Source organism: Pithys albifrons, chromosome 5 (genome assembly GCF_047495875.1).
Source record: "Pithys albifrons albifrons isolate INPA30051 chromosome 5, PitAlb_v1, whole genome shotgun sequence".
NCBI classification, from domain to species: Eukaryota; Metazoa; Chordata; class Aves; order Passeriformes; family Thamnophilidae; genus Pithys; species Pithys albifrons.
This window is the reverse complement of record NC_092462.1, coordinates 28,463,584-28,478,748: the sequence shown is the minus strand read 5'-3', so window position 1 is coordinate 28,478,748 and position 15,165 is coordinate 28,463,584. Positions and strand designations below refer to the sequence as shown.

The following is a 15,165-nucleotide window of genomic DNA, read 5'->3' as shown; positions in this document are numbered from 1 at the left end:
TGTATAGCAGAGACAGCAGTCCTGGGGAAGTTTTCTCATTAGAGAAAAGTTGGTTACTGCTCCACAAGTTCTGAAAACAAAATCAGTAAGAACAGGAACCACAAATTCTCCCTTTTTTTTTTAATATGGCTGTGAAACTCAAAACCTAATTAGAGTATTTATCAAAGTAGTTATGGATAATCTCAGCAAAAATGTAGATCTTCAATTTTAAGATAAAAGCCAGCAAAACAGACGCAAATGATACTCATCAGTGCATGCCAAGAAGTCTGCACAAGCTTCAAGTACTGTTGTTCATAGAATTGTAGACATACAATTTCTACAAGAATTCTTTTAAAATCTCAGATAGGACTGGGTTCCAGTTATACATGGCTTATTGTAGCTGGGACATTCAGAAACTTGTTGTGTTTGTGTATAAGTGCCAGCCACACAGCAAAGGTTCCCCACTGTTCTCCTGCACACAGGCAGGAGAAAACAGACTGAAAAACGGCAAACATCCTCACTCCACCACAGAGGCACTTATGTTTCATTAGATACATACATAAATGATCTTTCTAATTATACAGCTTGAGTTTCTACTGCCTGCAATACAGCAGACAGAATATATGTAAAGCATCTGTGCTATGCAGCTGCAAAAGAAGGTTATAGTTTCACCTTCAAACAAAAAAAAATGTACGACAATCCCACTTCGCTATTTACTGTAATAGTAAATTCCATAAGCGTCATAAGAAAGTGCTGAGAACACAAACCCACTGTTTCAGCCTTGGAAAAAAACAAGCACAGCATTTTCATTATACTAAATGCACAACCTACATCTTTCTTTACAATCACCTCAAAATGTACTTTAAAGTTTCTCATTTTATTTACTTTGATTAAAAAAACGCAAGTTATTTCTTCTGAGCAAAATACACATACAACTGCTTTAAGAGTGACATACCTGGTACTGCTTTAGAAAAGACAGATCTGTTGTTTCATCTAGTGGCACAGTTGATGCTGCTACATGGACATATGGATTGAGTTCTGCAATATGATGAAGTGTGGCCTCAGCCCTGAAAGAATGGCAACTTTCAAAATTTTTATATATATACAAAATTGTATTTTTAATACAGAATTTCATACCACATGGGCCCTATAACAGTCTCTCACAAAGTTCCCTGGGAACAGTCAACTCTTTTATTCACACTTAAATTCCAAGCAGGTCTGAGGAAAACAGCTCTGCTTAATACACAGTGGGATACACTGATGGTCTGGTGTTATGACTGTTGTCTAGTCTTGTATGGGTGGCTGAGAAAGCCCAAGGAAAAGAATTATACTGGCCCCCACTATTCAATTTACATTACAAGTCCGCAATAGCAGGAAGTGAGATGTGTGGCTCAGAACCCCAGTCACAATCTAGGGACCAATAGCTGCCTGGGCACTGTACTCAGAGTCAGCAACTCCAGACAAAGGGTTTAACAGGTATTTGATATGTATTATTAACTCTTGGACAAGGAAATGTTACTTTTGACGTTGATGAAACTATGACTACCAGTCAAGTTCAGTCCTCCCTCACTACAAAGACTTCACAAACCTGTTCCTTTGACTAGTAACATCATCTTCATGGATGAAGAAGTTGATTCCCAAATCCCATTTTGTGCAGTGCCTGGTGTCATGAACTGTAAGAGCCTAGGAAAGTTCAGCAAAAAGCATTTACTAGAAGAAGTGTACATGGTCACAGCATCCAAAAGGATGGATTAAGCTCCACATAAAACGTTAGAGGACCAGCACTGCAGATTTAGTTGTAGCATGTATAAGAACAAGGTCTTATGACCTGTTTCCCAAGAAAACTCTTACTGTTTGAGAGACAGAAACACATCTCTAATATACACTTCATTAAGCATTTTCCTCACAGTTTACAGTGATGACAGCATTTAAATATCAAGGATGATTTTTGTCAGACTGATACGGAGGCAACTCTCATCTGTAAATTAACGGACTCAAGCTTTTTTTCTACTGGAAGAAAGAGTTTTAAGAGGCTTCTCTAATAAAACTAATCCCAGCAGCACAAAAGGAGTTGTTAGATTAAAACACTCTACCATTCTAACATCTATACGAAAGGATTCTGGTGGATGACAAAATAGGATAATGTATTTTGAATAGCTTTGCTTTTGAGTTTATGCCACACTATTTAAGAGAAGCCACTTTGTACAGAAGGATTCAGTATCGGATCAGCAGCTGGCTAAAATATTCTATGAGCAAGGGACATTAACATGAGATTCTGACCATATCACTAGAACTTTAAGGTAATTGAAAGTTTTCATCCCCAGGTTCTCTAATGTTTTGCAATCCTTCTATTGAAAAATGGATTCAGAAACTTGTACCTGTTTCTCATGCTCACCCAAGATTACCAAAAAATAGAACTGTTTTACATACCTTTACCCCAGCCAGAATGATATTTTTGGCTAAAACAAAACAAAAAGAGAATGAGAGACTGTTGCAGGTTTCTTGCAAATTTGTGATTGGATAGTTATGTAGGTGGAAAATAACAGTATGTAATTTTTAAAAACTTCATTGCGTAAGGTTTTTTCCTCTTTTACATTTGGCTCAAGCATTCTACAGCACCACTGAAAGCAAAATAACACGAGCAAGGTTAAAAAGGCTCTCTACAGTTATCATTTGTCAGCTGTTCATTCCACAATTGTGATTACACAGAAACTAAAGACAATAAACTGCAAAATCACGACTGCTCTGGCAACTGATGCAGAGAACCATTACAGCCAATTGAAGGAGTAATACCTCAGGTAGGAACCAGCCAAGAAAGTCCTGCTCATGAAGAGTAAGGGAAATTGCACCAGGGCAGTATTTTTCACCAAACTGTGCTGTTCTCCTACCTCCCACCCTCCCATTTCCTACACTGGGAGAATTTGGGCTACAGCTGCTCTTGTATTACATTCCTTTATACTGATGCCTAAAGGAGTAACTTGGATTATTCACTGTAACCTTCACCCAAGACACAAGATTTTGGGTAAAGCAATCTGATCCATGGGAGCACATTTTAAAGTAAAATTTGAAAAATTGTTCTAGTTAAAATGATAACTTAAGTCCAGGATCCTGCCTGCATCTGCTATATTAGTCATACACACCATGCATATATAAATTCACTCAGATACTTCAGACATGCTTATTATATTTAAAATTAAGGTTTACAAGTATTCTGGGATAGTACATTCACATACACTTAGTATCTCCTTAAATAAATGCTATCTAACTTACCAATCTCCACACCAAGACCGCCTATGCCACTCAGGAAGACATGGGACTGAGCCATCTTCTGCATTGCTGTGTCTCCAAGAACATATCTCTGACGACTACAGCAGAGATAAATTCAGACCAAAACAAGAGGGAAACAAAGTCAAGAGCATATTAAAGCAAGTCAAGAATTCCCAGTCATTCAAAAGAAAAAAGTTCAAATGTTTTCAGTTATTCTATCATCCCAATAAGACTCCAATCTGCAATTGCAAGTTCTGCAGGTAAGTATGTGTCATTAGCGACACGTACACACTTTACCAGCCCTCCATCCAACACACAGCTGAGGACATACCCTGTGGATTTGAACTCTACAGCACTTCAGAAAATAAATGTAGATCAAATGTAATATTTGCACTCACAATCCATATAGTGAAATGCATTTAGTACAGAGCTTGTCAGTGACAGGTTTTAGAGAAGATAAGTAATTTATCATTTTAAACCAGTGTAAAACTTCTTGAGGATAACAGGCTCTTGGAATTAACGACTCAAGACACAAGCCAGCAAAAGAATTGTTTTCTTATCAGAAATCCTCAAACCAGAGACCTTTTGTAGTCAGATCCTGAACTCTGAAAGACTCCTAACTTCCAACTATACAATTAAAAACACCACCTTTTTCATTACAGAAAAGCATAACTTTCATGAGACTACTGCCAAAAAGTAGAGTGATACATATGACACCAGAAGCATTGTGCTAAATTAAAGAGAAGCCTCATTTGTTCAGCATACATGTTGGGGGTTTTTAAATTTAATATACAAATAAGCTTTTCATCCCACCACACTGTCAGGGATACCATTTGTTCCAGTAGAGGTTCTCTGAACTCTTGCCACGCCAAGTGATCTCAACACACCACTAGCTAACAAATGAAAATAAAACTAGTAACACCTTTTTTTTTTTTTTTTTTAGATCTACCAAAAAAGCCTAAAAATCCAACACTCCGAAGTCTGGAGGATCATAGAGATACTGGCAAAGACTGGGGAATGAAGGTGATAAACAACGTAACAGAAAAAGTGAAAAGAAGGTAATGAAAGAAGATGAGGAAGAAGAAAGAGAGGAATATCTACTTTGTCAAAGCAGCAACAAGCTACAGGCAGAAAGAAATAAGTATTATAAATAGGAGAAGTATTATTCCTGTTTTCAAAAAAGTACATTGGTGTTACTGGAACTCTGTACAACTCCATTGTATTGACCTATACTATTTACTGTTCAAATACTAATAATGGTCAAAAAATATCCTTTATGAGACCAAAAATGGAACAATTTTAAGAAAAATGAATTGCATCTTCAACCAGTTCCCACCACTTAATTAGCAAGAAGTGAGTTCTGTTTCACTGGCTGAATACTTTGAGTTTTTTGCCTTAGAAAAGGCAGGGCACAGCAACACAACTACCCACACCTTTAACTAACCGACAGCAGTGTTTTCAAGCCTTGTCTTTGACATTACTGCATGCAACATAAGTGTTCCTGAAAAGACAGAAGCAACGCTTAAAAATCAGACGTACTTACCTATACAAAGCATCATCAATTTCCATGGAGTCTGCTGCCATGATGAAATGTGATTTGTTTGAACTAGAAGGGTTACAAAAAGAAATAAACTGGTTACATTGGATGCAATTCACAGTTGGCACCCCTTCCCACCCCAAGAAGTTGTTCATCAAAAGAACTAAAAAACACCAAACTGATGTTAGGTAGGAATCACTTTGTACCTTAGGAAGACTGTAGAAAACCACAGCACTTAGGTAATGAAAACACACAGGAGCCAGAAGACAAGAACCCTAAATCCTCGATAAATACTTTCAAAATACAAACATGTATTTTAATTTCCCCCCGGAGGAAATACAAGACTTATTTCTTTTATTTGCCACAGTTAGATTTACTGAATGTGCAAGTTCATTCTATATTAACAGCTCCAAGCTGATCAATGTGCATCTACCTGATCAGTAGGTTTTTCTGCAGGTAGGAGATCCCCGAATTACAAGAAATAGGCATTTATGCTGCACTACTTCTATGCTAATTGAAAATCCTTAGGAAACAAGTAACTGTTTTAGCTCACTGAAGAAATCAACACCCAAAGATCTGAATTAATGCAATACTTAGCTAAGACACACAGTTAAACAATTCAATAGGATTTCAAGAAAAATATAATTTATGCTATTGAGGCCTTCAACCATTAGCAAGGACATTTGCATTGTTAAGTTGGTGATAACAAAGCACCAGCATTAGGAATAAACTGCCTCTGGGCAGCTTGTTTCTTAAGCATGATGGCCGGGAATTGGTGCTTCCTGAACCTGGCAGGTGACTGCCATCAAATACAGGATGAGCAAACTAGACCCCATGTGTACCTTCCGACACAACTGAAGTTCCAGGTCACACATCTTATTTCAACTCCCTACAAACTGCCTTGGAAACCAGACATAGCTGACAACTTTATTTCCTGGGACATTGAAAAGCCCAGACATACTAAGGAGTTTTTGCCTTCGAGAGCATAGATACCTTAAAACAACTTTCAAAACATAATTCTGATTTACTGTTCAGGTGGCTTTTGCAAACATTTTAACATTTCTGAAGCATAGCACCTGCAGCCTGTCACAACTTGGAGGCTGCAACATTCTGATCCAAAATTTGTCGGTTTGATTTTTAGAAAGTGCTGAAGCAGCACAGCAAGACAAGAGTTACACTGGACACAAGCCACAGATCTCAGCAGTTAAGCTCTTCCATAGTGTGGTTACTAATTTCTACACATAAGCTAGCACAAAAGACGATCAGCATGAGCCACTTCCATCACAATCTACACCACTCCAGTGCAGCTCCCATGTCCTTACACAACAAGGGCTGAAGATAGGCAATGTCCCTGTTACTAGACCATCCTAGGACCCAGATCTCAAGCCAGAGCCCAACACACCTCATCTTACAATCCCAGGCTTCAGCAGAAGCCTTCACTACAGCCAGTGCCTGAGACGCAAATACTGGAAGCTCCACTCAGAGCAAGCTAGCATCATCAGATCAGAGCAACAATTCCAGGAGTGTTCTGCTTCTCCACAACCCCCCTCCACAAACAGCACTGACATTCTGGGCCTATCCAACACAAAACGAGCGTGGTAAAAGGGTGGGGAAGGTGATACACGCCTGGATAAAAACACTCAGCTCCCTCCACTGTGGTTGCTGACAGCCAACTCAATGCGTGTGCCCTCCCAAAAAGTCTTTTATAAACAATTAGTCTGTGCGATCAACCGGCAAGTGAACCTTCACCACCTGTATCACACAGACTCTCGTCTGACAGTGGCTCTTCCCATGTATTTATTAATTCCCTATTCTCCCCTTGCATTCCCAGTTACAGCACTGAGATGCTCCCAGTACAACTATCAGGTACAGCAAAACACATCCTGCTGCAAGGAGGACTTAATGGACAAACTTTGGTTAATGTATTCCCGCATCTAAGTTGTATTTCTCATTTTAGTTTAACCAGCACTGAATCAGTTTCAAATAAGTGAAGGTAAAAAAGCCATTCTAACATTATGTCCCAGTTCTTACCCAGAGGCTCAACATTTATACACTTGTCTATTTCCTTTTAAAAGCCAACGCTAACAGTTTTAATGCCAGGTTTGTATTTAACTGTGTAAGTAATGTCCTTAATTTTCGAGAACCTCAACTATCTCTGCGACAAACGCAGGGACAAACTGAGAAGGACCAAGATGCTCTTAAGAGCAGCGAAGGCACAGGAGCTGTAGCGTGTGCTGTTTCCACGGTGTTCCTTACCTCCGATTAGTGCAGGTTGAAGCAGTGGCAATTACTTGCTGTTCAGCACGCTGGGATGGCAGGGAGGCCTGGACTCATCCCACCTACCAAGGGTTCCAGCGGCCGACCCCAGCCGATGCAGGCTCCCTATTCAGTCGGTGGAGAGACAAGAGAGAGAACGTTCAGACAGATCCACAGCTGCTGCCCAGGTGGGCTAATGAAGGCACACCGACAGCTCGGAGCTCCCGCGGCGAGCGCAGACAGTCCCCCGGCTCTGCCGAATGCAACCCGACCCGGTGCCAGCAGAGCCCGCGGCTGCAGCCCCCACTCCACGCTCCGAATCCCGGGACTCCTGCTGCGCCGGGCACCGCCACTCGCCTCGGCGGCCCCGCTGTCGCCCGCCCTCACCCCGCGGCGGTCTGGCGTGGCGATCCAGGCCCGAGCGCGGCCGGCGGCGGCGGGGGAAGAAGCAGGAAGGGGGTGGGAAGCGGCGGCGCCGGTGCCGCGGCGCTTCCCCGCCTGCGCCGACACGAGGGGCCGGGCCGGGCCGGGGCCGCCCCTGCGCCCGGAGGAGGCGCGGCTGGGGCGACATGGCGGCGGTGACAGCCTGCTCTGGGACGGGAAGCTTTTAAAAAGGTCACTCTTTTTTGTCCAAAGAGTAACACAGCGTTTTGCTAACGCAAACAAACAAACAAATAAATCAATTTTCTTTGGGTTCAAGCGTGACCGCTGTGGACGATGAAGCGCGCTTGTGGCCCTGCTCCTGAGGTACCTGCCTCTGTGTCTTGCAGGGGAGCCAAGCTGGGAAATGGTAGACAGTATCCAAAGCCGCAGAAAAGGCTTGGCAAAGAGTGGTCAAAAACAAAGTTCTTCCCATGTTAATGTGGTATATAGGCTTGTGGAAACATTTCCTCTTGGTTTTTTTGGTGGCGATTAACCAGGAGAGAGCAAGCTGCCGCCGTCACGGCGCTGCAGCCACGACCACCCCAACACTCCTACAAACCCAGCATCTCCCCCAGACTCTGATTAAGATCCCAGCACTGCCCGCCTTCCCATCCTGCAGTTAAACCGCCCTTCACCTTAAACCCCCTGACTTTGCTTTTGTTAACCTTGATCACTGGGGTAGGCAAAGGAGTTTATACAGTTCCTGATGCCATTAGCATTATCTTATCTAGAATGAGAGGGATCCCTGCACTGAACAGGGTCCTTTCATGAAGCATAAACAGAATAGTCACCTTGTATTTTAAGACATTTATAACTTCGGGGAGGGAGAAAAAAAAGTCAACCAACCAACTACTGCATCCTATAGTATGCAAGGAGGAGAAAATATTTAAAAAACACGCAAGCTCTTCATCTATCTCTTCTTTATCTGTATCTAGACATTTGGAGAACTTCCAAGGGTCAGAAAACCCAAGTTTTGCCCTCTTTGTGAGCATCCAGTGCATTATTTTGGCATTGAGCTCTCTCAAGTAGAGTTCTAGAAACCCTCAAGATTTACACCTCAGTTCAACGACGCACACAGCCTTTGTACTGAATCGGTAACAAACACTAAGAGCAGCTGGACAACACTGTGCTCGTTCAGACGGGCTATGCCTTGCCAGGAAGAAGGTGGAAGTACTTGTCTGCTCCACTGGTCTTTTGACGAGCAAAAATGGGAGTTGTGGGCAAATTTCAAAGAACCACTAGAGGGCACCAGAAGTCTGAAATGCCGGACGGAGAGACGGGGAAAAGGGAGAAATATTGAGGATGTCGAATGTAATCCTTACCAGTAAAGGAATTGATACTAAAACTGGTATTTGCTTTGCAGCTTTTTCACATAATACATTTAAAAATCATAAAATACAATCACTACTTCAGTTATTTCAATATAGTAAATTCACAGAGTGCATGTATCTAGTGAACGGAATCTTTGACAGGAGTCCCTGTGGCAATGGGTGCAGTGGGAAATGCAGGGGAGTTAAAGACTGCAAGAAAAGATCAGCTTCACTTTTTTTGGTTTCTTGGCTAATTTTTAGTCCTGTCAGTGATTTTTGCCTTTAATTTTTTTATTTCTTTCCTTTAAAATGAACCTGTTTTTTTTTTCTTTTGAGGTTAAACTAACCATTCTTACTTTCATGAATTTAGTCATCAAATGTGTTCTGAAATATATAATAAAAGAAATCTGCTACCTATCATCTCTCTGCCAAGGTCATTAAATTTTTTAGGATAACAATCCATTTCCATATAGTAATTTCTCATGAACGAGATTTTGCACAGTCACAGCAAACACTGACAAGCCTTTTGTCCAAGTGGAGAAACAGCAACATCCAGTTAATTCTCACCTAACTCTTTAACAGTAACAAAGCCAAGACTGACCATCAGTGCAACCATGAATATGGGCATTCTAAGACAAATTGCCAAATAAAAATGGACAGATTCTGTTTGCCCAAGCCAAAGAAACTGGTTCCCAAGTGTATCAATTAGTTGGTGTACTCAGGAACCCTCTAGGTACCAAATCGAAGAACTTTCATGTTTTTCCCTCATTTTACAAGACTGCAAAATTTGAAACATGTGGAGCCATTTGGCTTTTTCCGCTTAGCATTCTTTTTAAAAAATACATAGAGTATTAAAATCTTAGTAAATCTCATTAAATTAAATAATTTTAAAGGGACTCCCAACTCCATATTTGTATCATGTTAGAGTCAGCTATAGCTTTGGAGGCTGGCAAAAGGTAGGAAGTGAGCTGTCAGTTTATTGAAGCAGTGCCCAGCATGTGGCTGTGGCCAGGAGAACACCACCACCTCCAGACTCGTCTACTCATGTTTCAAGTCTCTGTAGTTTCAGCTTATGTGCACCACTATAGGTTCATTCTGCATGCAAGTATTGAATACCTGTACTTTAGAGACAGTATTTTCAAAATGAGCTGAAGCTGAAATAACTGTAAATCTCCTTTCCATCTGGTGGGAAAATGCAAGCCACTTTCATGCTTTTTTTAAGTCTTCTAATTTCCTGACTTACATTCTTTCACATTCTTAATGGGGACTCCAAAGTGGGAACTTGGGGGGTGATGGTACATTTGTTTCCCTGATAAATATAGTTAATAAGCAAATAGCAGACAAAACTCTTGTGTTTTTTTCCCAAAAAAATTGTTATATGAAAATACTAAAGCAAACACAATTCAGTTTAGCACACAGGCCTGTTCAGAAATTATCACAAATCTAAATCAATATCCTTCAGTGGGTTTCCAAACATCCTGCCATAGGCTATGGCTTGCCATCATCTCTTGAAGGAGCAAGGTGCTGACTGGCAAGGCTTTGTCTCCTCTTTTTCACACAATATGTGGTGTAGGAGTGTTTGGATGGCATATTTAGAAGGACTCCAGCTTCCCAAAGGGGTGGGCCAAAGGATCTTGTCACTTAAAGGTGCTCTAGCAAGTGACACCTTCCTAGAAACCATGTTAATAATGTTGATAAATCCAGATAAACAAAGGCATGAATTACATAAGTTGATTTCACATTGAGATGTGCTTGAATGCATTTCCAAAAGCAAGAGCCATCTTTCCATGCTCATACATCTCTAACACAGGCTAAGAGTTGCCAGATAAACATTCATTGGGGTAAATATTGACTTTTGGCTCTCAACTCTTCTAATTAGCTAACAGGAATAACAGATACAGAATTGAAGCTTCTACAAGCTTTAGTTACATAAGGCATCCTGATGACAGATTGATGTAATTCAACCAGACCTGCTCACGTGATTAGGCCTTGTGCAATCATCCTCTTCTTTCTTTCCTACTTCTGCTCCAAGCTGAAAATCAGCATTGAGCAAGCCTCAAACAACTCAATTTGAATAACCAGAAGTTTGGAACACTTTACCTGATGCTTTAAATCTACCTGGGAAATCTCAGGAGAATTGGTACCAAATGCATACACCTCCCCATGACCAGTTTCCAGGAATACAGTATCACAAAGCTAAGGTTTTTTCCCAAGTGCCGAAGCAAGGAGGTGAATTCTTGGATGAAGCTTCAGATCCATTCTCAGATTTGCATAGTGCTATCTTAACTGAAATTCACCTCTAAGTGTTTTAGAAAAGCAATGTCCCACCTTATCTTTGCTGAAATATCTGTAAAGCTCCAACCACTGTTAAAAACAAAACAATTCCTAGGACAGGAGATGAACAGAGAGCTGCAGTTTTAGAATAGTTTTATATAAAATAAGGAAGGTGAGTCTATTTTATTTCATAATCAAATTTTACCTTGATTATTATTAAGCAAAAACAAAAGGACAGAAAAGGATCAGTTGTTTTTAAATACATTTAATGTTATGAAACATATTGCTTTTATATTGTCTAAATCCTTGCTAAATCTAAACATAATTATAATAAAATGGTTTTTAAATTTTTTCTTTAATCACACAATATTATCTTTGTTTTATTGCAGAGCAGAAGACAAACAGAGTCATCATAAATAAAACACTGACATGGAGTATAAGACAAACCTAGGCCAGACAGTTTGCTAAAAAGTTTATGAAAAGTGCATCTGGCTGGCTCAGGACTCCCTGAGTAAGGTAGACATTCTCCCACACACCTCTTGGCTGTTTAACCTCTCATAAGAAAATCTGAAATAAAGGCTGCCTTTCTCACTTTAAAGGTACTGCATACGCATGTCTCTTGCATTGTGAGGTAGGAACCAGTTTCTCGGGCCTCACCTCTTTATTGTTGCCCCTCCATTTGCTATGCAAAAAGATAGATTTAGGTGCAAAACAAAGCCTCAGCTATCTATGAAAAGAAATGACTGTATACTTTCTATCACAGTTCATCAGTTGATTGTAAGGAAGGGCACTTGACATGATTTTCACCTTATAAGCAATAAGAGGCACAAAAAACTAGATGTAATTTTCTTTCCAAAGGATGCTTTCAGAAAAAGGGGACTTGAACACTAGAAGAAAACAGAGTTTTCAAGTGACCTAATTCAAAACTTCATGAAGTTTCTATTTTATAACTGAACCCGGCTTAGAGTAAATTCTTAGTTGAAAAATAGCAGCAACTCAAAAGTGCATAAATTAAGAACTTCATCAATAAATTAAGGAAAGAGATCTGCTGGATCTAACTATCCTGCTAAGTGCTCCAAGATCCTTCTCACTAAAAAAAGCAAAACTAATCTAAAACCTTCAGTAGATTTCTTTATGAGATAAGGCATCTTGTCTTTTACCAAAATTCAAAAGATATACAGAAAGACTGGAAGGAGCCCAATAATAAGACAATCCCCTCCTCCACCACCAAGATTTAAATGTAGGCTTTTCCATCCATATGTAGACTTGTAATTCAGGGTATGAGTTTTCAAGAAATGCCAAACATCTCATTCCCAAGGATGTTGATTCTTGGAGAGCTTGCACAGTAGGAAAGCAGAGGAGAAATCCAGTCCTGAGCAGTGGGGGAGGCAGGATTCTTCAGCAAAATTTTCAACTGTAGTAGGTGCCACTGTAGGACTTCAGTTTCATTCATATCTCATACAGATTGTTTGTTGTGAGTCCTGCGTTCACAGCCTAAGCAGTCCAGTGGCCATTCAAAGACTGCAGGTGACAGTACTGGAGTGACATTTCGAATCCTGATATTGAAAGCCTGGGCTTGAGACAAACCTCTTCCACCAGCAATCAATGAAAAGTCGTGCACAGAGGTAGGAAAACTGCTTATCTGGTGTGTAAGGATTGCATTTACTGTGAAGTTCTTACTGGGACTGTTCTTTAATATGAAATTACTCTTCATCCTCATAAGACATATTCATATTGAGGACCATATTCATTCATGGCAGAGATGAATCCATCAGTGAAGCAAGACAGTATCACTAATTGCTTTCTTTGAAGTGAGATGGTTTCCACTGGCTGGTATGCCCTTGGAAAACATGCTATTTCTTGAATAGTAAAGGTAGTTTCCAGTTTATTTGGGGTTCTTTTTCCTTTAACATAAAGGTGAGTATCCAGGGTCTCAGCTGGAGTTGGTACAGATGATAGCCTCTAACAAGAATAATAATCAAGGGTTCACTTTGCTAGAAACACAACTGTGACATCGTTTGCTTCACTGGAGGAAGAAGGTGCAGCTGCAGACCTTGGCCATGACTGAAGAAAAATTTCTTTTTTTTTTCCCCTGGAAAATGTTTGCATTTATAAAGCAGGTAAATTGGTAGTGCTAAAATGTTACTTTAATGACATCACTCCATAATTTGTGAGAAAGTGAGAAAGTTTCACAGCTCAAAGATGAGGCATACAATCTCATGTTTAGCATGAATTCAGAAGGGGATAGGACCTCTGACAGCAAAGATAGCGCTTGCTGCAGGCTAAGGTTGCTTCAACCAAAACTACATAGGAATATATATATGCTAAAAAAATAACTTTTCATAATTACAGACAAATATGAGTTACGCGCAGTCTATGTAGTTAAATCCTTTTTTTACTTTGGAATTAGATGCCCGTTTTTGAGGTAATCCAGTCACGAAAATAAGTCACTCGTGTGTAAACTCCAGGTTTGTTTGGTTTGGCACATTCGTCTCCCCAGCTCACTATTCCCACGAGGTACCACATCTGTCTAGAGTCTGGAGTAACCAGTGGTCCCCCAGAATCCCCCTAGAGAAAGAGGAAGGAGAAAAAACATTTAATTGATCAGAAGAGAAAATACAATTCTCTTCACAGACAGGAGGGCCTATCCAGTAAGTGAAGCAAGCAAGCAGTGTTTCAAGAGCTGCCATTTGTGCAGTATCAAGGCTGTTTCTGAAACTTGAGTTGGAAGTCTGTGGCATTTTTCTGTCTACTATGGGACCTCCTGACATCTATCTCCATAGTTTTACAGTTAAAAAAAAAAACAAAACACCCACAGAAGAGCATCTTTTCTGTACTGTGAAACACTGCTTCCCTCCTGCCATGTCTTTTCACTCATACAAAGTAGGAAAAATACAAATAAATACAGCAACCTAAGCCACCAGGAACCTTTTCATTTCTTCTTTTTAACAGTAACTGCTATTCTTAAAAGAAATTATTTTAGTCACAGGCAGCAATAACATTTCAAAAAGGAGCTTGGACCTCTGTTTTGCTTGGAGCTTTCACCAGGAACTTGGTCTTCCAATTAGATAATATCTCCCTAAGATGTTTACCACTTCCACAGACTGAATTCAGATACTGTTAATAGCATGACATAGTAATAATAGTTAAACTGGAAACCTTACAGGCTGAAAGGCAATCCTTACACAACAGACCAAATTGCAGCGTTTGCAAACCTGTTTCCTTCCCATTCTTTTACATTTAGCTTCCTTATAGTTCTCTTTGTTTTAAACAGTTTTCCTGAGCCAAGTCTGTTACCAAAGAACACATCATAACAGGTCTATTATGAAATAATACGGTCCAGAATTTCATTTCAGTGGGAATTTAATTTCAGTTCAAAATTTAATTTAAATTCAGTCAATTATGACTTGGTCAACCAGATACAACAGTGAGGATTGAAATTATGTTCCTTTCTGATTTTCAGCTACAATTACCTGACAAGCATCTACTCCTCCTTCCAAATATCCTGCACACAACATCCTGGGTGTTATGTCCCCATCATAAACTTCTTCTCTGTTGCAGGTGTTTGAGTCAATAAGTTTCACTGTTGCTTCCTGAAGAGTATTTGGAGTTGGACCTAAGAGAAAATATAGTTTGGGTATTTATCAACAGAATTACTTGGCAGTAGTTAAGATACAGGAAGAGTGTTTAATGGTCTCTTTTGGAGGACCAGCTTGACTTGTTTCAATGTAGAGGTTTTACTTGTTCATCAATCTAGGTTAGGCCCTTACAGAAAAAGTACATAGAATCACAGACTCACGTGGGGACTGTACCACTAAGACAGAAGTAATGATTGCATGGTACATAGGGCCTTAAGCGTAAAGCCATGTATTTTATACATGTTCCATATAGTACCATGGAACACAAATTACCTACCAATTTGAAGAAATGATACAAAATTAAGACATCTTAATTCCACTGCCAAATCTACTCTTAGTGTGACCGGGTAAGAGTGTGAGCTTGGGTAAGTTGCAGATCAATCAGTGCATTTACCTGAAAGCCCAGAGGGATCTTTAACTTCTGACTAGTGCTGGGAAAATAATTTTAGATGCTATATAATCACATGCATGGTTGAACTAC

The 15,165-nt window shown here is 40.0% G+C and overlaps 2 protein-coding genes across 3 annotated transcripts in view; both read right to left on the bottom strand.

The window, feature by feature from the left end:
• UBA6 (ubiquitin like modifier activating enzyme 6) overlaps window positions 1–7,523 on the bottom strand; it is a 31,056-nt gene extending 23,533 nt beyond the window's left edge. The window contains exons 1-7 of one of the 2 annotated variants that reach the window (XM_071556043.1): window positions 7,427–7,523; window positions 7,040–7,165; window positions 4,790–4,852; window positions 3,250–3,344; window positions 2,410–2,438; window positions 1,568–1,662; window positions 935–1,046 (exon numbers count right to left, since the gene is read on the bottom strand). In XM_071556043.1, the coding sequence (XP_071412144.1) occupies window positions 935–1,046; window positions 1,568–1,662; window positions 2,410–2,438; window positions 3,250–3,344; window positions 4,790–4,830 (372 nt within the window). In that variant the 5' untranslated portion in view covers window positions 4,831–4,852; window positions 7,040–7,165; window positions 7,427–7,523. Of the gene's footprint in view, window positions 1–934; window positions 1,047–1,567; window positions 1,663–2,409; window positions 2,439–3,249; window positions 3,345–4,789; window positions 4,853–7,039 lie in introns of both variants that reach the window. The other variant, XM_071556042.1, reaches the window with a different exon arrangement.
• A 5,771-nt stretch (window positions 7,524–13,294) lies between these two features.
• Window positions 13,295–15,165, bottom strand: part of LOC139671853 (transmembrane protease serine 11E-like) — a 41,172-nt gene continuing 39,301 nt past the window's right edge. Inside the window, exons 9-10 of the mRNA XM_071555142.1 lie at window positions 14,520–14,662; window positions 13,295–13,614 (exon numbers count right to left, since the gene is read on the bottom strand). Coding sequence (XP_071411243.1) covers window positions 13,453–13,614; window positions 14,520–14,662 — 305 coding nt within the window. The 3' untranslated portion in view covers window positions 13,295–13,452. The remainder of the gene's footprint in view (window positions 13,615–14,519; window positions 14,663–15,165) is intronic.